We start from the raw sequence: 24102 nt of genomic DNA on the forward strand, positions 1-24102 counted from the left end.
CAACTTATTCAATCGGTAATAACATAATTAGTTTAAAATTAAACGCTTAGATGGCGTCACATTTGAATTTTAACCATACTGCAATTCAGAAATGGGAACAGTGTCTGGTGTTAGACGGCTTCAAAAGATGTCAATAGTGTACTTTAGCTGAGTATGAAAAAAGTTGTTTTTTAAATTTACCACACAATATAATAAGTAGTGATTCAATAATAAAAATTAATCACTGTCAGTTTATCTGTATTATTTAAATATCTACAATACGTAATTGTAAATATAATAATTTGTAGATTTATGTTATAATAATCCGTACATGAGAGAATAGCGTGAAATTCGATTCTAACCTATAATTGTTAGAAAAAACACCTTTCGATAACAAGCAAAGTAAGCAATAAATAGTACACAATATCTAATGATCTAATTATCAATTCATATTTTAATATCGATTTTTACTTTTTTTTTACTCACTGATTAATTTATATTGCAGATACCAGTTTGGAGTGTCAAATTACGTACTAAATTTTTCAATTTAAATATTTCATGTGCAAGTGATTTTAACAAATGAAACAAGGAGTAAGACTTAATAAAATTAAAATTAAAAAGACATTAGTGACAAAAAATATTCTTCCAGTTACTTTTACACAAAAAAAAAAAAAATAATCTTAAAGTCATCAATTAGAAACAGCTAAAAAAAATTTATTGTGTCACTAATGTCCTTTTTATTTATTGTGTATTATTATACTTTAATAAATTTAAAAGTAATTTTTTATTTTTATTGGTAGGTAATTTAAAATGGAATTTAAAAGTTTTTTGACCGCAAGAAGTTTTTCAAGTTGTAAAGTCTTGTGTAAAGCCGTACCAAATAATTTAAAAGGTAAGAAAGCTGATTCTAAAAAATGGTTAATCAAGTATATTCAAGATCCATATGTCGAAAAAGCAAGACAAGAAAATTACCGTTGTCGTAGTGCATTTAAATTATTAGAAATAAACGACCGTTTTAAGATATTATCACCTGGTTTGTGTGTTGTTGATTGTGGTGCTGCACCTGGTAGCTGGACACAAGTAGCTGCTAACTTGACAAATGCCGCGGGTAAATTACAAGATACACCTCTGGGTAGTGTTTATGCAATCGATAGATTGCCAATACATCATATCGAAGGTGCTACTTTAATTGGCAACTTAGATTTTACCACTAAAGAAGCCCAAACTAAACTACGTCAACTGTTAAAACAGCCAGTTGATGTTGTGCTGTCAGATATGGCACCTAATGCAACTGGAATACGGGATATTGATCATGACCAAATCATTGGGTTAGCTTATGCTGCTATGAAATTTGCTGTTGAAATGTCTAAAGTCGATGGTACATTTATCGTTAAACTTTGGGACGGTAGTAAATCCCCGCAATTCGAGAAAGATGTGGCAAGATTTTATAAGTCCATAAGAATTGTTAAACCAGATGCTACTAGAGATGAATCGACTGAAAAATATATTCTAGCTAGGGGATTTAAAGGTCTCAAAATAAGTTAACGTAATATATTTATAAAATATGAGAAAAACAAACCCAAAACTCGATTTCTATTTGGTGAATAAAAATTATAATAAATTTAACAATTTTTATTAAAAAATATCTTGAAATGGTAATAAAAATTGTTTGTTAATAAAATAATATTTTCTCATACAAAATAAGATGACTAAAAAATTTATTCTTTGTTAAAATTAATAAAAAAAGAATATCTTGAAAAATGTATTTGTTTAAATACTTGAAGTTTCTTTTTTTTTATAAATAATTAATCGAAAAAATTAATTACTAAATACTTGAGAAAATAATGTACTTTTTATTTTTTTTAATAGATACGCATATTATTGAGTAATTTAATATAACTGAGGATTTATTTCTGAAATATTTATTTTGTTATCAATTACTTTGGCTAATAATTTTATACCAAACAACTTTCTAAATACGCAGTATAAGAAAACTGAGTATGATTAGACATCTCGCGCTGGGTCTCTTACTTTAAATAAAAATAAAACGTTAAATTAAAAGCTATTTTGTAAAATGAAAACAAATAAATATATAGGATAATAATTAATAGAATAAATAAATAAAATAATATTTAATTAACAACTTTTAATATTTTTTCATTGGATGAAAAAAAAAATTGAGTATCCACTTAAATCAAATTTCCCGGATATACATTGATGCATACATAATTTATTAATTTCATTTTTTTAATTTGTAATATAAATACTAAAATAATACAAAATTACGATTTAATACAATTCTACTTAACACTCTAATAATTTCATACTTCATTACTAATCATTTTATTAATTATTTAAAATATTTAATATTAATAATACGTGATATATACAATTTATTATTTATTTATTACGACAACGGATGAATAAATTATTTACACAAGTTGACATTCATACATTTATATATATATATATTAAATATAATATATAATAAGTCATTATTAATTAGATATGTATGGCGACATACTGAGATACAAATACAGGAAAGAGTGGGCTTTAATATAATGTTTTCAAGACGGTGCGATCGATTTATAAAAATAATAATAAACAAATAATTAAGACAGTAACAGTTACTGGCCATAAAGTCAAAGTCATTCACACATATTTTTTATATACTTTTCAAATTATTTAAATTTAATACACATTTAAACGTTTATTCTTAGATATATATTTATGATTATGATTAATTATTCAAACATCAAGTTACTTTGTAAGTTTGCATGTATATACTTTTTTTTTATTTTTCAGCACAAGTATTTTAAATCACATTCAATTTAAGTGCTATTACAATTAATTGCTATGATTTATTGATGCTGTTAAGAGCAATTTCAAGACAAGAAGGAAACAAAAAAAATAGTTATTTCGAATATAAATATTAAAGTAAATAAATAAATTTAAAAAGCACCGTCTATCCAACTCGCTTTATTCAGGACTCTTATTTTTATTAATCATTTTTTTTCTCTGTAATAGTGCTATCAGTCTTGAAATATGTGCGTGCTGGACAAACGTTGTATAATTATAATAATTATAATTAATATATGTATTTGAACCAGCATAATGGGTACTTATAAGCCCACGTAGACCCATGCTCACTTCTCGTAATCGATAAATCGATAATTATCAGTATTGATAACGGAGAGAGTCGGGGGGATTCCATCCTCATTGCTCATTCATGATGATAGTCTTCTTCATCATCAAGAACGTTATGAAAAAAAAAACTTTAAAAAAGGAGAGAATCTAGTCAAGAACTCTTCCTTGCAGTATCGATTTTATTTAGCGTTGAATGCGTATAAAAGATTGTGTTACATCTTGCGGTGACATTTCTTGATAGTAACTCCCTCGATATGAAGAATATGATCTTCCGGTACGTTCATTGGGCTCAAATTGAGTTGGGATCTGTGAAAACGAGAGATTAGGTGAATTATTTATTAAACTAGGATCTAAAATCAATGGCATTCGTTTCCAAAATCTCATCAACATCGGAGTATTTTCATTTTGTTTTTGATCTTCATCATCAGTTGATTTCACGCGTGAATGCTGTCGATCTAGGCGCCATGTTGGCGGTATCGGCCACACCGGGCGTTTGAAAGTTCCAAGTTTAGCTGTTGCAAGTCGATTATTTTGCAGAGGTGGATAGCGGTTATGATAACGTTCTTTTGAATCATCCGTGTGAATGCTGTTGGCTTCTTCTGACGGGAATCTTACATAATTCGGACGACTTGGCTGCTGGTCATGCATCGGAAATCGTACGTAATCTCTTGGAGGATTATAGGGAGGCTGATAATTATTATTGGGAAAAAAATTGACTGGATTTTTATTCAAATCGATTTTCTGGTTGTCAATTGTTTTTATCACGGGATTATCTTCTAATTTATGGCTACTAAAACTGGAAATATGCGGAGCCGGATTATAATCAAAAACTTGTTTATTTTGAGAAAACGTTTCTTCTTTTTTTGGATCCGTGACAGGATTATGTGAGGAGGATGCTTCTTGGCTTGTTTTATTATCTATAGGTTTTACAATAATTGGATTTTGTGACTCTTGTTCAGGCAAAACAGTTTCAGCCTCATTAGATGACGATACAGCCATTATTTCTGCGACATCTGCTTGAGGAAGCGGATTAACTGTTTGAGAAATTGGAGTTTCAGTTTGACTTGGATAAACAATAAACGGTGTTGTTGATGTCGCTGTTGTTGACTTAAATACTTTTGTTTCTGTCGTCGTTGTCTTTCTGTCAATAAACCCGGTTAGCGAAGCTTCCTCAATCGTTATCACCGGATTAATGTTTTCAAACGGATCAAAAATTTTGTCAACAAGTGAAACTGGCATTTGTGTTTGGAATTCTGTTACTTTTTCCGTGTTCTCTGTTATTTCCGTATTGTCTTCGGTGTCTTCGTCGTCCAATGGCGTTGTTGATTGGATTTCTTTATCAATTTCAGTTGAACCATTATTTTTATCATAGTTAAGACCTACTAAAGTAGTCTCACGAATAAAATCACGATTAATATGAACTTCACTTGATATTTTATCACTATCATCCTTATCTTTATCATTCTGAACATCAGGTGCAATGGATGAAGATGTTGTATAAAACCGTGAAGAAGTCGTTACAGCCATACCAGCTTCACTGTGCTTCAGAATTTCATAATCACTTTCCGTAGATTCTTCAAAGTCTTCCGTATGATCTTCAAGGCCTTCATCTGTGTTATAATCTATGGTCTCTTTATTATTGTAAGTATCATCGTAAATAACATCACCATTTTTTTCAGTTACTTGAGCCGCATCTTCGTAATCCGTATTAGTGTTTATTGATACTGAGGATGACGACAGCGGTGTTGATGATGATGATGAGTTGAGAAAAATTTTAATAGGGCTTAAAGTAGTCGTTACTGTAGATTCAGGAAGGCTTATATTTATTTCTTCATTCGTGGAACTATTTCTTACATTAGCGATGTCTTTGTCAATACTTTGGTTTTTTATTTTGTTTGAATCTTCCGTTATATTTGGTTGTAATTTCGTTGGAGATAAAAGAACTACTAGAGTTGATACTGATGATTCATTTAATGAGTTTTCTTTATTTGAAGTAACTGTGTTATTTTTAGTGTCTGTATTGTTCGTTACATTATATAATTTAATAGGAATTGTATAATCTACTATTTCAGAGCCATTTGGATTCGTTTCGATAATTTCTACAACAGGAATTAATTGTTCATTTTCTAATGATTTATCATCGTTAGGTTTTGTTTCATTATTATTATTATTATTATTATTATTATTATTATTATTATTATTATTATTATTATTATTATTATTATTATTATTATTATTATTATTATCATCATTTTTGTTGTTGTTGTTGTTGTTATTGTTGTTGGATTCTTCAATTTCATAAACTGTTATTATTGTTTCCTGTTTTTTTGTTTCATTTTCTGGACGTTTATCATCTGATACAGATACAGAAGGTTTTTCAGAAACACTATCTGGGTTTGGTGACTCTTTGTCAGAATTTATGACAATAGGAATGTTTAATTGAAAAGGTCCTAAAGAACCATTTGACGAAGGAGATGAAGAAGAAGAGGAAGGTGGATTAGAATGCTGAGGATTTCCTAGATTACCGTACATTGCATTCAACCGTTGAAGAAGAAAATCAAAATACGCTTCTTGATTAATATTGACATCCTTTACACAACGATTCATACTGTCTGGTTGATAACCTTCAGGACAGGTTTGCAATGGTGGTGCTATGAATATGCTCTTTGGAGTTATACGCCGTGGTGGACTTGGGGAATCCAACACAGAGCTATCTGCTAGTAACAATACGCTCCAGGCTAATGCACTTGGATGTTGGGGGTCCTCTAAAATGCTAATTCTTTTTGAGGATGGTGGTCCTGCTGGTGGTGGTAATGGTGGCGAATTTTTGAGTTCACTTGAAGGTGCTGATATAACATTGGTACTCAAAATACTTATAAATAACAGGATAATTAATTTATTAAAATTATTATTATGTTGTTTTCTGGATGATAACATTTTGACGGAATTATTCCACGGTTGATGGTTTTTTAACTTGTGATAATATTTTGATTGCTAGGCTGTGACATTGAAGTTATTTCTGTAACATAAAACAGAACAATGTGCCATCAGTAATACTGATAATGTAAATATAAAAAAATTATATTTCGTAATAAAACAAAGTTTTTATCGGGTGAAATGATCAACTATTATTAAATAGTCATTTATTATATTCATGATTTATGACGTATCTATAAATTGTGTGTGTGATATACGTAAATTATCAGAAAAATCAAGATTAAAGTCAAATAGTAAAATAAGCTTATCAGTAAGGCTTTAATATATACATAAACGTTAATCTATGTTCTTGATGGTGATTGTTCGACACAGGTGTTATTATTCTTAGAAACTATAATAAGTTTACTCATTTAAGGAATGCTAGATAAAATATGTAATATTTATTAAAATTAAAGTCAATTTTATAGCACGAATAGTATGAATTATAATTTTTAAAACATTACTTAAAATAAAAATCAATTTTTTTTGTGAGTTTGCAATCTGCAAAGATTTATCATATTTCTGATATGACTTGTGGTTACTTCAGAAGAAAATTAGCTAACATACATTTTAGAAAATATATTTATTTATAGTTTTAGATTGTGGAGCTCTTAACTTATATTTGAGAGAAAAGTGGGGAAAAAACGATCAATAACAAGAAATAGAAAATTTATATCCTAGAGAACTGTTATTCTCCGAGTTGAGTGATCATAAATTATTTGAGTGGTAAAGAATATGAATAATTTTTGTTACTTTAATATTAAATAAAGTGAAACTTTAATGGTTCACTTTCTGCTAGTTTTATGCTTGAATTACAGATAATTTCTTCCTTCTTTTTCCATATTCAAATAAACTAAAAAAAATTATGAAAATAATGCAAATCAAATGTCAGAGCATTACAAAATGTCAAGGATTACTAAATGAAATAATTGAAAAAATAGTTTAATGATGAAATTAAGTCAGAACGTACTATAAAAGAAAATTTTTACGATCAGATTGATTTCGAAAATCTTGGAAATAATTAAAATTTTTTTAAATATTTTCAATAAAATCAAAAAATGTTTTACATTAAATTGAATACAATCAGTAAGTTAATAATTGGAATTTAAATTATTTTTTTAAAAAAAGATTATCAAGAGAAACATGAGAGGAAAGCAAAAATTTATTCGGTTTTGTTTTATAAAATCTTATACAAGAAAAATTTAACGAAATTTGAAAAAAATAATCAAAAAGGATTTCTAAAAATAATAGCTGATTCAACTTGAAATGCCCTTATACATATTTATAATAACACGACTCAAAATATATATCTGTTGCAAGTAGTATAAATTCAACTCTAATAAATATAATACACAAAAGTTCAATAATAATTAATCCAGTTTTTGCGATTAGCGATAAAAAAGTATTTCCTCATTTCTTACATAAATATGAATTATGCATTGCGTTATTATTAAAAACATTAAATTCTAACATATAGCTCATATTCGTAAGTAACTTGCGATAAAAATTTCACGGGTAGCTTAGAAAATCTAAAACATTGACTCACTTCTACAGTTCTGATAATTTTTTTAACTTTCACTGTTTGATAAGAGTTATAAATTACTTATCAGTGGTGACTAATTGAAATTTTCAGTTACTAATGCATTTTAATCTTATTTTTTTTTTTTTTAAACTTTACTCTAAAAATACAATAAAGCAATAGTGTCCATATTTTAAGTAACGGCTTAGATATTGTTCTCACCCCTCTTACTTTAGAAAATATATATTTTTTCCTTAAAAGGTTCGTTGAAAGTGCGTAGGAAAAAAGAAAATTTATTACCGATAAACGTGTTTAGAATTTCAAATTTTTTCATTGTATTTTTTTTCACTTCGAATATTTTACAAAGTTAAATTACATATTTCAATAATCAATAAATATTTATAAGCCAACAACCAAATAGGTTTACAAATTTTTTGGTACAATTTAAAATTACAAAAATTGCTAATTCATTTTTTATTTAAAACGTACACTTGTAACTGTCACTTAAAACGTTCCCATCGCAATCCTTTGCATTGTTGTAGTTTTCACTTACTAGTCGATGTGTTTTAAGTTCGTTATTATCGTTCGGGTCGTTAGCCGGTACCATAAACATTGGAGCACCATTTATACAGTTAATAACCATTAATAATGTCATTAGAACTGTTATAGAAATTAACGATATGAAATTCATCGTATTTTATAAATTTTCTGTAAATTATAAATAGGTAGAAAAGTAAAAAATGTAAAATAAAAAATCAAATTCAAGTTAAACGTTTGTCTTATCTTTGCTTACTATTATAATAATCACACTGATAATATTTAAGGTTAGACCATGTATTTATGTGCTCAAAAATTTTATCTACACTTCTAATAACCTTTATAAATTTATATAATTTGTTTATAAATTTTATATAAGATTATATTTTAGTACACTTTATCGTACACGTCAACATTAGTCAAAAAATTAATTATCTACAAAGCTAATGCTTATAATTGAGTTTAATTAATTTTTAACTTTAAAAATATTAAAAACTATATTTTTTTTTTCAAAAATAATAAAAAAAAAGTTTGGAAAATCCAAAAGTGCATGCCCCATAACGTTCATTCATTTTTTAAGAAAAAAATTAATTGTGTAATTCATTAAAAAAAAAAAAATTATAACTAAGCAATTTCTTACAAAGTATTTTTTATTTTTTTTAAATATCAGCGCCTTTTTTTCTTGTCATATGCGCACGCAGTCTATAAAAATCTAGCTTGATCAAGTGGCGCCATAGTTCTCACGTGACAAACAAGAAAAGTTCGTTTGGCTTTGTACGGTTGTATCGTAGTGAATTTTAATAAAAATTGAATTAAAAAAAAAATACGTCAGCTAGGCCACTGATATGAAATACGGACCCAGTTTATCGAATTCTTAAACTAATGAAAAAGGTCCGGTCTTGAAATATCATTTTGTTCGGGAGTAATCGTTGGTACATCCAAAATGGGGTGACATCCAGACGTCCACGTAAAATTTTTTTCAAAACGTTTTTTTTTTTCAAAATAGCAACATGAAATGATTTAAGAAAGTAAAAGATGGTTTAATTTAAGTGTTTTTTCGGTGTACATCTTTATATTAATGTATAAGTGTAATATGATTGTGATAGAGGCATTTAAAGATCACAAAATTGCTTGACCTTGACGAGTCGAGTATAAAGCACAACCTCACGCGCTTCGCGCTATGAGGCGTGCAATTATTACAAGATATATCACTGTCTGAAAAACGTGTACTAATTTATAATAATATGTATTGCGTTCAATAATATAAATTTAAAATTTAAATAAAATAATCTTAATCAATGAATAAGTTTATCAGAATGACTTTTAAATTTGTAATTAAATATTTAACATTACCGTTTTATTGATAATTTTTTTTTTTGTGTAACCGCAAGTCTGTCAGTGTCTAAAATTCTAATCGAGAAATAATTTCATTGAAACATATCGTATTTTAAAACACCAGAAATTATAATGTGATTCAAAGAAACACTTGTAACTCATATAGCTCGGTAACCATGCGTAAGCATTCATAGCAATGTTATAAGAGAGTGAGTACATAGTTATAGTATTATACAGTGTATACATTTAATATGTAATATAAGAGAAGCCTTTCGAAACTTAAACTTCTAAGCACATTCCACAGGATTGTGATCGCTGTGAATTTTCTTATTACTCTATATACTATGTATGTACTCAGAATTATCATTGACAGAACAGAGCTCTGCATTCACAGTATTTCGAAAGTATTTACATTCTACATATTACACTTGTTGTTTGCTATTATTTTTTTCATGCTTTAATCGCGTAATTTAATAATCGCTCCATCTTTTAATTAATTTGCTTATAGTAATATTTGTTTTTTATTCGCAAATATATGTGTTGGATCTGAATATTTTTTTAAATAAATAGAAATATTCAAATCAATATCATACATTTATTCGAATAAAATAAAATAAATGTAAATATGAATTAATCGTTGATAAAATTTTCAATTAAATTAATTAATATATTGTTTACTTTTCAATTTATTATTCCATTTTTTAATATAAAATAAATTAATGGAGTTAAAATTGACTGGGAGTAATTCAATTTTTTTTTTTTTTTAAGATTAAGATGTACGATTATTTTTTTTAGTGGTAAAGAGTTGTTTACTTTAGCAATAAAAATTGAAATTGCAATAGAAGTAGACGATCTTTGACCTACCATTTTTTTAAAAATAAATATTTAATATTATAACTCGGGATTAAGGACGATGAGAGATAAGAGATGAGGAAGAGTCAGTATAGTTAGAAAGTTTAAAGAAAAATTTTTTTATCCGTTTTTTTGTCTTCCTTTTAAAACCTGTAGGTGTAGGTCGTATATTTCAGTACCTTGTTTTTGCTTTAGCCTTTGGCTATAACCGATGAGAGAAAGAAAAATAAAAATAATAATCGTATATAATTCTGAGAATGATGAGGTCAATCAACGCTAAAAAATATTAAACAGTCAATACTTTTCATCTGAAAGAAAAAGGTATTTTTATTCTTTGTAAGGTGAAAGAAGAAACTTAAAAGTCGAAAATAATCTAATCTCTTAATCAATTACTAATTGTGATGAATAATTAATATCAATGTGGAGAATTATTGTTGTATAAAAATTGATAGTTGGTGTTATTAAATGTAACTATTTTATAACTTACATTTACAAAGACAATTTTGTAAAAATTACTTATTTAATTGCAATTTTTAATGGTTCTTGTAATAACATATTTTTTAATTAGTTGGATTGTGAAGGTTATCTTTTTTGCTCTTGTTAATGACATAGTACCTTATGGAAAAATTGAGACATAAATGAAAACTTTATAGAAATTTTACTATAACACATAAGCACACTGATAAAAAAAATGAACAATTCTTTTACCAAAGATAATAACAATAAATTATAACAGAGTACTTAAACTAAACTATTTCACTCTCCAAAATGAATAAAAAAAAGATGGAATTTATTTTGCCGTCTTTTTCTGCATAAATTAATAATGATATTTATTTTGCCTAAATCAGAATTTTCTTGTCACAAAAAATTTACATTTACTCAGATAATTGAGAGAATACTTTTATACCCTTTTTTGAAAAATATATTAAACTTAACTTTTTCAAGAAAATAATGTTTTAATCTGTTAAGAACTTAAAAAAGCAATTTTTTTTTTCTTTCCAGAAAGACTATTAAAGTTTTTGAATTTTTATTACATAAAAGAAAATCTTTTTGACTGACGTATAAGAATCTTTGATTTAAAATAATATTTCTTATTAAATAAAAATGTTTATTTATTACGTAAAAGAAATGATATCTCGGGGAAAATAATTGTTTTTAATACCATCATAATAGTATATAATAATATAAGAGCTCGTGCGACAATGTCGGTCGATCGCATGTAAAAAAATAAACTAAATAAATAAAAGAGAATTTTATGTGACAGAGAGATAAAAAATTGCCATCGTGACAAACCGATACTATTTGATGAGGTTATACTAACACATATATGTTTATATACATCTATAATATAATGAGAAAGAGACTACTAAAGTAGGAGCAGAGACAGCAGTTTCCGCAGAGAGAATTCCAGAACACGTTCGCGGCTCGTTTGGCCGTAATCCAGTGTCCCTTTTATACTGTCTCTCGTCCCATTTAGGATCGTCCTATCATTCCATCTTGCCTTTATAAACTTGATATCATTAATAGTTTAGACTAGTTATCGATGATGAGCCGAGTTTACTCCAAAAGACAGTTATATGCATTGCACCTCCAAGAGTATAAGAGGGAGAACAGAGTAGTGTGAGCCATTTAGACCTCATGAATAAACTTATGCGTAGTATACTCCTTCCTCTACTCAAAAAGCTTCCACGAAACTTCTCGAGCTTATTTTGCTAATCTCCAAAGGCGTCACATTCTACCACTACTTATATCACTACTCTGTAACTGAACATACGAATAGAATGAGAATTAAGGGAGAAAGCATAGACTACTTTGAAGTTTAAATTGTCTGCCGGAAGCTCTCATATTACCTTGTTTTGCCTAGACTATCCAGTCATGCTCTATATAGCTTACACACCATCGTCAGCAACGGCATCCTCAATATATCATATTATCTCTTGGCCCTTTCATCTTTATTCTCACATGTTTTCATACATAATTGTTTCTTTAATGATCTTTTGTGTTTTTTCACTCAACATTATTCTTTACCTTTTTTGCATGCTTTTTGTCATAACATTTTAGAAACGAATTTCTAAAAATTCATTTATAATCTAAAAGAAAAATGGCCATAGAAGCCATTAATTTCTTGAATTTACTAAAGAGGATCACCGTATCAAATATTCATTTTAAGATTTCACAGAAACATAACTATTTGGTATTTACTTAAATAAGGATTTAACTTAGATTTAAACTTTATTGATTTGTCTTATGCTCTATATAATATGCTTGGTATTGATATTCTTCACACGATCATTGAAATTAAGTTCGAAGATAAGTCAAATACGATGATTTATTAAAAATCAATAGCAGCAATTCAAAATTAAAAAAACAAAGATGCAAAATATTATACTGTTTTACAAATTTTTATAAATTGCATCAAAAAATTCATGAAATAATCTTTGATTTTCATGTCATTACAATTTTTCAATGAAATTTTCTTATTGCAGTCGGTTTTCAGACATTGCAATAAAACGACTAATTCAATTGTTTCCCTTAGATTATTACAAATCGATGCTCCAATTAGCAAGCTGTCTAATTTAACATTTTTGAAGAGGTGTTTCTTGGATATTTTCAGATAACAATGGTTCAAATACATATTTTTGAGTAACCTAAAAAAAAATATTATACATAATACTAGATACTGAATTGATTTTTAGATAAAAAAATTTTTAATTCACTGCGTTTTTCCACAAATGGAAGATTTTCTAAAATCGTGTTAGATAATTTGCTAATTATAACGTCGAAATAATCCTAATTTTAAAAATCATTACTCATTCTCTCTTCATTTTGATGAAATTTATTTATTTTACAGTTTATAATATTTTTTTTTACTATCGAAGAGTTCTGGAAGGTACCATCACTAATATTCCGTAACTATAACCGTAATTAAAAATGGTGTTTTCTAAATTAAGAAATTTGACTTCTTTTGACTTTTGTATTATTTATACAAAGTATATATATTTTAATATAGTATACAAAAGCTCATTGAACTGTAAGTTTTATTCATGCAATAGCTCTTAGACAAATGTTAAATTCAACACCAAAATAAAGTTTTTTATAAAATAGTTTTTGTTACAATGAATTTCTCATTCACCTAACTGATCAATTTTATTATAAACTGATAATCGAAAAGTTAATTTTAATTTTTTCCGTTTTTTTTTTTTTAACAATGAATAAAATCTCGAGTATTTATTAATGTTGTTTAACATCACGAGACATTTTAATAATACAAAAAAAAATTACTTAAGTATACTTGAACAGAAAAGTTTTTTATCTTGAAAAAGTTCATAAAATGTTATACGAATGTATAAGCAGTACAAAAAAAAAATAACAGACGTTAATGGTAGTTCAGTGGCAAAACTTTTCAGTGTCGTTACGTGAGTTTGCTTCGTCGTCATCGTCGTTGTGGTCGAAATGTAGTTGGTTAAAGCACATGGGACCATCAAGACGACATGAGTTGATCCTTCTGGGCATTCTGTATTAGTCCATCGGCTATATGCATGTGTATATAGATATATAGATATATCGTCTACTACTATATGTATCTGGAATAGTTTGAACGTATGATATAGTAGCAGGGAGAAAAGCAAACGCAGATGCCCCAGGGCACTTGAACCTCGTCTCTCAATTCACTTTCGTCCTTCACGGCTCAATCGCTCTCTCTTTTTCTCTTCATCTCCCTCGTGACTTAAAACACTCTCTTCTATTTATTATTATGATTTTTAATGCACATTTAAAATTATTTTTTTCCACCTAATTTTAAAAAGTCTATTATGAAATAAAATTTTTTTAAAATAAAAAAAAATTTTTTATTTTTACATAATACTCAACATTTCCTTTGTGTAGATTTTAACCTCGATATTAAAACTATTACGTAATCTTAAATAAAAAATTGACTTGAAAATATAAGTTGATATTTTTTTTCTCATATGAATATATTTTTTTATCAGTCATTTTTTTTTATATATCAATGAATAAAATAAGAATATCTAAATGTGTATGGAGTTTATAGAGTTTTAGCAAGCGAGTGTTTTTTTACTGATACTCATTCGTTTTCTTCGAGTGTAATAGCTTGTACTTGTATTTTTATTATTTTTAAAAAGCAACAATAATAATACTTTTTTTTATTTTAAAACGTACAAGGAAGAGTTTGGTGTTATATCTTATTAAAATATTGTAATACAATCCAGGTATTCAAGGCAATACCCTAGCGTAATTTCCATTCTACAGTGGGTGAATGTTGGCTGCAAGTTCGACAACCCATTGTCGTTGTTTCTGTTGGTTACATTTTATTTTTATTTCATTTTATTTAACTTCACTTTATTATATTTTGTTGGTTTATTTTTGTGTTTATTTATTTTACTCCCTTTGTATAGACTCGTTCTCAGCAGGTCTTGGATTATATTATACACGTGCTAGAAACACCAAAGACCTTCGATCCTTGTCCAGTCGTGCGTCAAGGCTTTCTTCGATTTTTCCCAGTTCGAGCTCTTTCTTTCTCTGTTTCTCTGCTTTTTTATCCTTAGTATTGGCTATTTACTTTTATTTAATTCACTCTCAAGAACTTGCCGATAAACGATTCTATTTTAAAAAATATCTTTACGATTTTTGCCAACTGTTTCAATAGTAATGTAACTAATAAAATTTTTACTCTATAAGAAAAAATTTTTTGAAAAGCCGGATTTTCGCTATTTTTTTTTTAAGCCATTAAACCGGATTTTCTTTTTATTTTTAATGGTGAGATTAATGTCGGGAGCAATGGCTTCTTACTGACAAAAACATTCTTTTAAGATGACTCGGTAAGCCCTCGTGAACTCTTTATATTTATTATCTATTTATCTTATTTGAATATTAAAATTTATTGAATAAGAAAAAATTAAGATAAATTGCTCAGTTTCATAAATTACTAATTTAAAATCTGTATTTGACAATTGTACGGATATATTTTAACAAATTTTAATTATACGTAAACTGTAAAATAGATAATATAATTACAAGTACATAAAAAATAAATTACATTTATATGGATACGCTCAGATAGACTTCAAGTTTCATAATAGCCGATAAACTTTACGTTTCAGAAAAATTGCGCGAAGACTTTATTTTTAAATTAATAATGTGCAAAAAAAATCTTCGAATATCACATATAGCATCTCGGAATACTTGTAATTAAATTTTAAAAAATATTCATTAAACAATTTAGAAATTATCGTGAGTCTACACAGTAAAAAGTTTCCCATAATTGCGTCAAAAAAATTTTGTATACAATACATTAAGCGTTTACCTATAAATTACACAAAAATATTCGTCAAGTATCGTTACATACGATTTGTGTATAAAATGACGCTGAATTTTTTACTGTGTACTCTGTCATTTTTAAAGAATAGTTTTCGGTTCCAAATGATAGAAATCCCGGATAAAATGTGTTGATGAAAATTATAAAAATAATATTTTTGAAATTATTATTTAAACAAAACATCGCTAAAAAGTTAATTTTGGAGTCTGTACAATATTTGGATTTTTACAGACTGAAATGTATATAAAAATAAAATCTAATTTCATATGGTCAATATAATAGTCAATAATCTAATGTAATAAAAAAAATTGTAATACGAGCATGCCGTACGCACGTGTCGTAAATTTTTGTTTATTCGCAATGAAATCAAAAGTTTAATTATCGTAAAAATGGCATTAGTTGTTTTCAGTTAATGTAATATCAGCTTATAATTCAGTCGACGATTTTATTAATTGTAAAATAATGCTTAAAAAAAATAATTCTTTCACTAATTAACAACATAATTACTCAATTATATAATTTAATTGTGAACAATATAATGTTGTTTTGCGTATTTTAATAAATAAACAGAAAGCGGAAGAATATATGACATGCAATATCGCAGTGATAACGGAATATTTCCGGTCTTCATATAAAAATCGACATTTTGGTATGCTTTTAATGTTAGTTTCATTAATTTTTAATAATATGCTAACTATATTGCTACCGTTTATTTATATTCGCAAAAAAAAATGACCGACTTAATGAATAATGATTTTCAAGCATATGCATATAAATATTTGCCTGTATTTTTAACTTTCCGCTAAGAAAATTGAAAATTTTCAAAAATCGGAAAGTTATTGTTTTCACCCCGTTTTTCGAAAATCGAGTTTTCATCAGATCTCGACGTTTTGAGGTCCTAGAAAGCTTTCCTGACTGATTCTGCGGTGATGTCACCGTGTGTGTGTGTGTGTGTGTGTGTGTGTGTGTGTGTGTGTGTGTTTGTGTGTGTATGTAAATCTCTCATAACTTTTGAACGGATCATCCGATTCGATCGAAATAAGCGGCGTTCTGAAGAGTTCCTTTGTCCCTAGAATTCAGATACTAATTTACAGAATTTGAGTCGATCAATTTTGAGAAATCTCAAAAATAAAATTTCCAAAAATTCGTTTTTTTGAAATATCTTTTAATTGGCTGAACCGATCAATTCCAAAAACTAATCAGCTCTTAACCTCAAAAAAACCACGTCGATTGCCACCAGCCCGGTCAAAATTGGTTGATTTGTTCGTGAGATATCGTTGTCGAAAAAAAATTGAAAAAAATGTTTTTTTCAAAATTTCTATGAAATTTTTAGTCTGACCAGTTTACGTTTAAAGATTTTTCAAAGAACTCAAAAAACTGCGTTGAATACCGTAAACCGCGAGCAAAATCGGTTAATTCATTCAAAAGTTATTGCGGTTTGAAAATTCAAAAAATAGTGTTCTATAAAACTTCCATCAGCCTTTTGAGCTCGAAGAGCTCAAAAGTACAGAACAGCAATTTATTTGAGCTCGGAGAGCTCAAAATTACACAAAAATTATATTTTTGAGCTCGAAGAGCTTAAAAAATAAGTGAATTGTTGAGCACTTAGGTATGGAGGTAGCGGGAAGTTGCAGGGATGGCCTTTAGGGTCAACCGTTTTCCTAATTTTTTTTATATCTACTTCGAATTTTCTGTTAAGTTTGAATTTTTTCAATTATTATAAGATTTTTATAAACTTTTAAATTCTCATTCCACACGGAGAAAAAAATTTTGCTATAGGAACTCTATAGTAGTTAGTTAGTTGTAAAAAGTTCCAGTAGGTTAACGTATTCTTATAGTAACAATACCGTTTGGCTCCTGCAACTCTATACGTCGTTGAGCTCTGAGAGCTAAACGTTATTTACCTCTCACAACTCTACAGGATCGTTCTGAGACTATAACAAATTTTTGGAAGTCTGCTTAATAATTTTTTTTTACGATTTAGCATTGATAATTTAATAAATACATGCGGCAGAATGAATTTATATTTCCAACAATAATTGTATATGACAAATAAGAACAGTATTATAATAGAAATAAAATAATAATAGAATTTATATTACAAATAAAAATTATTTGTAAAATAAAAATATGGTCGTCACAAAATTATCTTATTTTCTTAATTATATCAATAAATATTGGACATAAAATCACTACCGTATATACAGAAGAAAAGATAAATAAACGAAAACAAATTTTATTTTGTGTTAAATGGGGTCTTTTTAATGTATTCCGATAATTTATCACTTATCACAATATATTCAACTAATAAATTAAATTAACAGTCACTGCAAATGAACCTTGAAAAACCATAAATACAAAACTGTTCTAACGAAATTCAATTTGACAAAAAAAAAATTGGGAACTTAATTGTCCTCATATATTTTCAATAATATGGATTAGTAACAAAATAATTCTGTTTATCATTTTAGAAGGTTATGAAATATGTCACTCCACTACTGCACAACGTAGAGCGCTCCCAACTATACCGTTTGGCTCTGAGAACAATCCCGTAGAGCTCTGAGAGCTCAACAACATTGAGTTATCAGAACTAAATAATATTTTGTTACTGTAACTCTACAACGAACAGTAAACTGTGTATAGTTGTGGTAACTCTACAGTTACGTTACCAGAACGAAATTTTTTTTCCGTGCATTAAAAAATTCTACATTTTTTGTTTCATTTTACCGAAAAAAATAAAATTGGATTGAATAAAAAAAATATTTAATAGAAAGTCTTGATAATAGATAATATAAAAAATAATTTCATTAAAAATGTTAAGTACTTAATTAAGCTTACGTTATGAATGGTGGTACTCAAGCCACCGTCAGTGATTAATACTATTCGTTTTGTTATAATAAGGAATCGTTAGCTGACATTGCTTTGCATTATGACATGTTCATAATTCTTTTAAAACATGGTAATACGTGTTCACATTTCTGTGTTTATTAGTAATATACTTTTAGAGTCAATTATAACGATACATTATCATCTGTCATAAATAGTTATAATTTTTTCTCCATGCAAGGTCAATATTTACAAAAAAATTTTTTTTTGTTATTTCAATATATGATATATGATATATAATAATGACAGTGTGTACATTAAATAAGAATATTAATTTATTGCTAATAATAATTGCCATATATCCAAATGATAATTATTGTTTCGATAATCCTTAGTTACATGGACGTTGAAACAAAATTTAATTTATGGAGTATATTTTTCCATGCGACTTTAATACAGCGCATATTTATTTGGACTTTGATGACTATATAGAACTATTCAAAGACGCCTGATGAAGTTGAGATTATCAACGAAACGTTGCGGAATTTGATATAATTTAGACATCAAATAAATTACGGATCTTAAATGACCTGAACATTTATTTATTTATAAATGATAAGTGTTGCACTTTATGTTAACGGTTAAAGTACTTATATTAATTTTGCTATTTTTTTGGATCTTCTTATCGGATATGTTACGACAATATTTTGTTTATTTTAATGATAGGGAAGAAGATGGCAAATGGGCTTCTTACAGAAAATGTGCTCATACGTTTAGTGTTTTTTCACTACATCTAATTTTATATATAGCCCCTCACCACATATTTGGCAATAATATGCTGGGTCCATTGAAAAATCAATATCAATAGTTTCTTGACTCGTTTTACTATTTTTTTCGATTTTTTGCCACGTACTTGTTATTAATATGTCAGTATCAAATCTAATTGGTATTTTTAATCAGCTATAAAATTTACATGAAAAAAATAACAAAAGCTTGTTATTTAACAAATATGTTGATGATTTAAGTTGATGAAATTCGATTACATAAACTACCATTGATCAATTGACAAATAATTTTATAAGTAGAAGGTACAGCTGTAAATTTGAAGTGAGATGTATTCATATAAAATACGCACGATTGTCGTATAAATATTTTGGGTCAGTGCCAAAACTTTCCAGATCGTTGGGTGCATATTTCATATGGTCTTCATATGGCCCATTCAAATTCTGGATCTTGTAGTAAAGTTCATGTTAAATAACAATTATGCTTACATAGATCAGAATATTAAAATATTTCATCCCATAAAAATAATTAAAAAATTTTAATGTATTAATAAAAATAATAAGCCCATAAAACTTGAAGCGATATTTATTTAATTTTTTTTATTCACGACCGTTGTTATTCAATATTTTTACGCTGAATCTTTAATTAATTATAAGTTTAATTAATGACGCAGACAAATGTATACAAAGAGAGGAAGAGTGTGTTGGTATATGAATCTGTATACATGACATTTTTGGTCGCTAAAACCCGGATTGAAATGGCCCGCGGGTCAAAATATATTTTCGCCCCATGCCATCCATATCTCTTCGGTACGATCGTACACGTCGGCGTACCCAGGTCATTGTAGATTATTTCTAGTTTCTCTTCAGTAGTATGTATTGTAATATACATAAACGATTTACTCTCAACTTAAACTTTGTTCTGTATATTCTGCGCTCTCATCTCATCAGCCATTTTCATCCATCCCTTTTGTGTATTTAACATCAGATATTCTAACACATCTAACTTAACTAATTATAATGTACGAATTATTTTGTAAAGAATCTAATTTCTAATCTCTACTAATTTATCTCGACTAAGAAACCAAATTAATTGGAATAACTTTTTTTTGTAAGTGAGAGAAAAGAGAAAAACCTACAAGACTAAAAATAAATCTAAACCAACTAAAGGCACAACTTGATAAGTTTTTATCTATATAGTGATGCTAAAAAAAAAAGAACCCCTATTTTTTTATTTGTACAAATAATTTTTTCAAAAGAAATGATTGATAACACATCTAGAAATAAATAAGAATGGTGGGGTTAAAGTTTATGTCTATGTTTTTTTACAGTGTTTTTTTGTAAACAGTACCACAAAAACTAAAACTTCCATGGGAGGAGTAGTCTACTTTGCGCACTAAAAAAAAGGCTATGTATGCGAATTCTTTCAAAAGTTTTTTTTTTATGGATATTATTATAACAGTTGTTGGAGTTAATAAGTACACTTTTGAAATACATGAAAAATTTTCTGTATTTTTAAACACTTGTTAAACACAAAAATGATAGTCAAAGATAACTTTCAAAAAAGAAGGCAAGTGAGTTGCGTGAGCAATATCTTTGGAACGAATCAGTATAATAACACTGTGTTCGTTTCGAACTTTAATTTTTCGTTTTGATACGTAATTAACAAAATGTCGAACTTTTTTCGGAAAAAATTGATTATTTTCATAATACAGTGCAAATATACAGTTAAAATTTCAAGAGGATTGTTTCAGTAGTTTCTGAAAATCAATCAGCTCACGTAAAGCTAAAGGACGTTATTTCGAGAAAAACGTGTTTAAAATTGTTTAGTAGTAGGAGGTAAGCATGCTCAGATAGTAGAATACCAGGTGCAGGAAAACAAATATAAAATGCTTAAATCATTCTAGAATTTCTAGAGGATATTTTTGAAAATATTAACTTTTGAAAAGTGAAAAAACAAAATCTCAGGGTTAACCTCGCAATCCATCCTTGGAATTTTCGACTATATTGAAGTTCAAAACACTTGAAAAATTTCCTTCAAAGTTCTTCGAACTCAAAAATACAACTTGTATCCATTTTCGAGCTCTTCGAATCTGAAAATCTAGTAGTTATGTAAAACGCAATTTTTTGAAAATTTGGAACTGCGATATCTCTCGAACAAGTAAACCTTTTTTGATGCAGTTTGTGGCATTCGACGCAGTTTTTTAAACATGGAAAGACTCTTCCTTACTTGCAAAATGATCCGACAAAAATTTTCAAAATGCAAAAAATACATTTTTTTCGAAATTTTTCGTCAACGATATCTCTTGAACGAATTATCTAATTTTGATGCAGTTGGTGCGAATCTAATTTGTTCTTTGAGAATAAGAGCTGATTAGATTTTAGAATCGATCAGAACACTAATTCAAAAAGCATTGCAAAAAAATATTTTTTTGGTCATTTTTTTTTTTTTTTGAGATTTCTCGAGTTTATTAAGCCGAAGCAATTCAAATTCACATGAAATTAAATGGTGATAAAGCAATTTTAAATGCTGCAAACTACGTTTCGATCGGTCAAGCCGTTTAAAAGTTATAAGGTTATTAATTTTCATAGCGAGAAGCTAAAAATTGATTTTTTGAAAGTGACATAGTAAATTAATCCCTCTATCTAGAGGTTGGTTTGGATTCCCATTAGGTAGATGATTTTATTTTAAAATGAAAATGCTTAGTTAAATAAATGAAACACTGAAATAGCTGTTGAAATTTTCGATAGAAAACTTTTTATTGCTTTTTAACTTCAATATTTTGCTACAAAATGCTACTAAACATTCCTATTTAGTATTGTAAATTTTAGTCTAATTAAATTATCAAAAATGAAACAGAATCTGAATTATAATTCTCAAAAGAGACATCTTAACAGTAGAGTTTTTAGGAGGTATAATAATTATTTGAAAAAATAAATTCATTTAATGATAAATTATTTTATATGAAAGGTCGATTAATGGTGGCCGAACTAAATTGTACATAAAGACTCTTTCAATGAGAATGGAACATCAATATAGTAATAATAATTATAATCATAATGTTGATCAGTATCACAATAACAATAATAGTAATAAGCATCAAGATGATAACGTGTGTGCTCTTGTATATGTTCAACTGGTTTTTAAAATGAGGAATTGACCCGATTGTTAACCCGTGAGTTCTCTTTCGCACACAATGTTTCCCACCTTAATCTTTTAGGATCTGATGGTTTGCTTTCTTATATAAATTCAAATAATCTTATTATCAAGGTATAAGCACAAGTATATTTTTATATATCGGTCGTTATGAAAATAAGTTTTTTTTCAATAAGTGATAAGCATGTAATTTTTAAATTAAATCAGGGATTTTTCATTGGTCACGTGGTAAGTGGTAAGTAAGGCCTATACGGCACGTAAGGCCCCAGTTAAATTGTGTGTCTCATCGTGAAACAGTGTCAGTGACCGACAGCCTAAGGCCAACAGACCACCTTGCGCATGACACGACATAACAAGCTCTTTAAAGATTTATTTGAACTTTAAGCAACTTTTACAGATAAATTCAAACATCAGTGAGATTGAGAGTAATGATATCGATGAGAAAAATTTATAATATTATATTATATATTCTTGACTTTATATTGAAGACCGTTTCTTCAATTTTCTCTGGCGCTCTCACCAGTAAAAAGGTCATCAAATTTCTGATAAATTATAAAGTTACATATTAATAAATTTATTTTAATTAAATTAATAATTTACTTACAAATAAATTAATTATTTTTAAAAATATATATCAACTATACTTTCAATTAAAAGAGAATTTTAAAAACTATATCAAGGTTTGACACTGACCCAGTCGCTATCCTACTTATCTACACTCCTTTTTTAAGTTTCTTTAATCGTATTTTCTTTCAAAAATTTTTTAAATAAATGAAAAGTTTCGATTTAATTTATAAATATTTTTAAGCAATGTTAAAAGTGATTTGTATTCTGTTACCTTCTCATTCTAGCTGATAATGTATAACGTTGAAAGTAAAAGTATTTTTACTAAACATAACTCGTAGGATTAACACACACAACTAATTAATTGAATAGTTAATTGATCTATTGATTGATTCTTAAACAAAGCACGGTGAAGTTAAAAATCATAAAAAAATAAAACAAACACTTTTTTATACGTGACACATATAGAACCGTGTGTACACACACAAAATCATCGATCTCATTATAGCAACCCACTTTGAAACGTGCTAGACTAACGGACAAGTAAACTCGTTCAATATTTTATCTCCAATAATTAAAAGGCTATAATAAATAAATTTATTAATTTACAGTTTATATAGCTTATGTATTCGAAAAAAAAAACAAAGTTGATTCACAGGAAATGAATCATATTAATAATTATATAAAAAAAATATAAGCCCTTTTAAAACATCCCAATTAAAATGTATCATTACTTTTATTTCTCTTTGTCTGTCTACTAAGAAACACAATGTATGGATTGATTTAATTATATATAATAAATTAATTCTTTATAGTTTATAGATATGTGTGCATGTAATAATACAGCATGAGAAAATTAATTAGGATTGTATGTTTATCGTAGGTATATACCTTCATATGTATGTTATATTAAAAGAAAAAAAAGTAAGAAAATAAATAGGTATATCATATAAAGTTTATGATTTGACAAGTGACTTGAAGACACACTTACTAGCCGCAGACAACCGGAAAATATTGACGTTGTGTAACCTCAGGTAATTCCCATGCTTACCCGAAAGACCGTTCTTTATATGTGCTGCCCGTTTACTCATTA

The 24102-nt window shown here is 27.6% G+C and overlaps 2 protein-coding genes across 4 annotated transcripts in view; one reads left to right on the forward strand and one right to left on the reverse strand.

The window, feature by feature from the left end:
- Positions 1–75: 75 nt before the first annotated feature.
- Positions 76–1612, forward strand: LOC123259360 (rRNA methyltransferase 2, mitochondrial). The gene is made up of 3 exons (XM_044719807.1): positions 76–381; positions 485–570; positions 780–1612. The coding sequence occupies exon 3, from the start codon at positions 790–792 to the stop codon at positions 1522–1524; it is 735 nt and encodes a 244-aa protein (XP_044575742.1). The 5' UTR covers positions 76–381; positions 485–570; positions 780–789; the 3' UTR covers positions 1525–1612.
- An 802-nt stretch (positions 1613–2414) lies between these two features.
- LOC123259340 (putative uncharacterized protein DDB_G0292292) overlaps positions 2415–24102 on the reverse strand; it is a 31266-nt gene continuing 9578 nt past the window's right edge. Inside the window, exons 1-3 of one of the 3 annotated variants that reach the window (XM_044719762.1) lie at positions 9512–9533; positions 5373–6145; positions 2415–5312 (exon numbers count right to left, since the gene is read on the reverse strand). In XM_044719762.1, coding sequence (XP_044575697.1) covers positions 3310–5312; positions 5373–6063 — 2694 coding nt within the window. In that variant the 5' untranslated portion in view covers positions 6064–6145; positions 9512–9533 and the 3' untranslated portion in view covers positions 2415–3309. Of the gene's footprint in view, positions 5313–5372; positions 6146–8110; positions 8326–9511; positions 9534–24102 lie in introns of those variants that run through there. The other 2 variants (XM_044719763.1, XM_044719761.1) reach the window with 2 other exon arrangements.

This window comes from Cotesia glomerata, linkage group LG2 (genome assembly GCF_020080835.1).
Source record: "Cotesia glomerata isolate CgM1 linkage group LG2, MPM_Cglom_v2.3, whole genome shotgun sequence".
NCBI classification, from domain to species: Eukaryota; Metazoa; Arthropoda; class Insecta; order Hymenoptera; family Braconidae; genus Cotesia; species Cotesia glomerata.

What these genes read in the sequence shown, in the direction of transcription:
- LOC123259360 (XM_044719807.1), top strand. Translation starts at nt 790, where the DNA reads ATGGAATTTAAAAGTTTTTTGACCGCAAGAAGTTTTTCAAGTTGTAAA.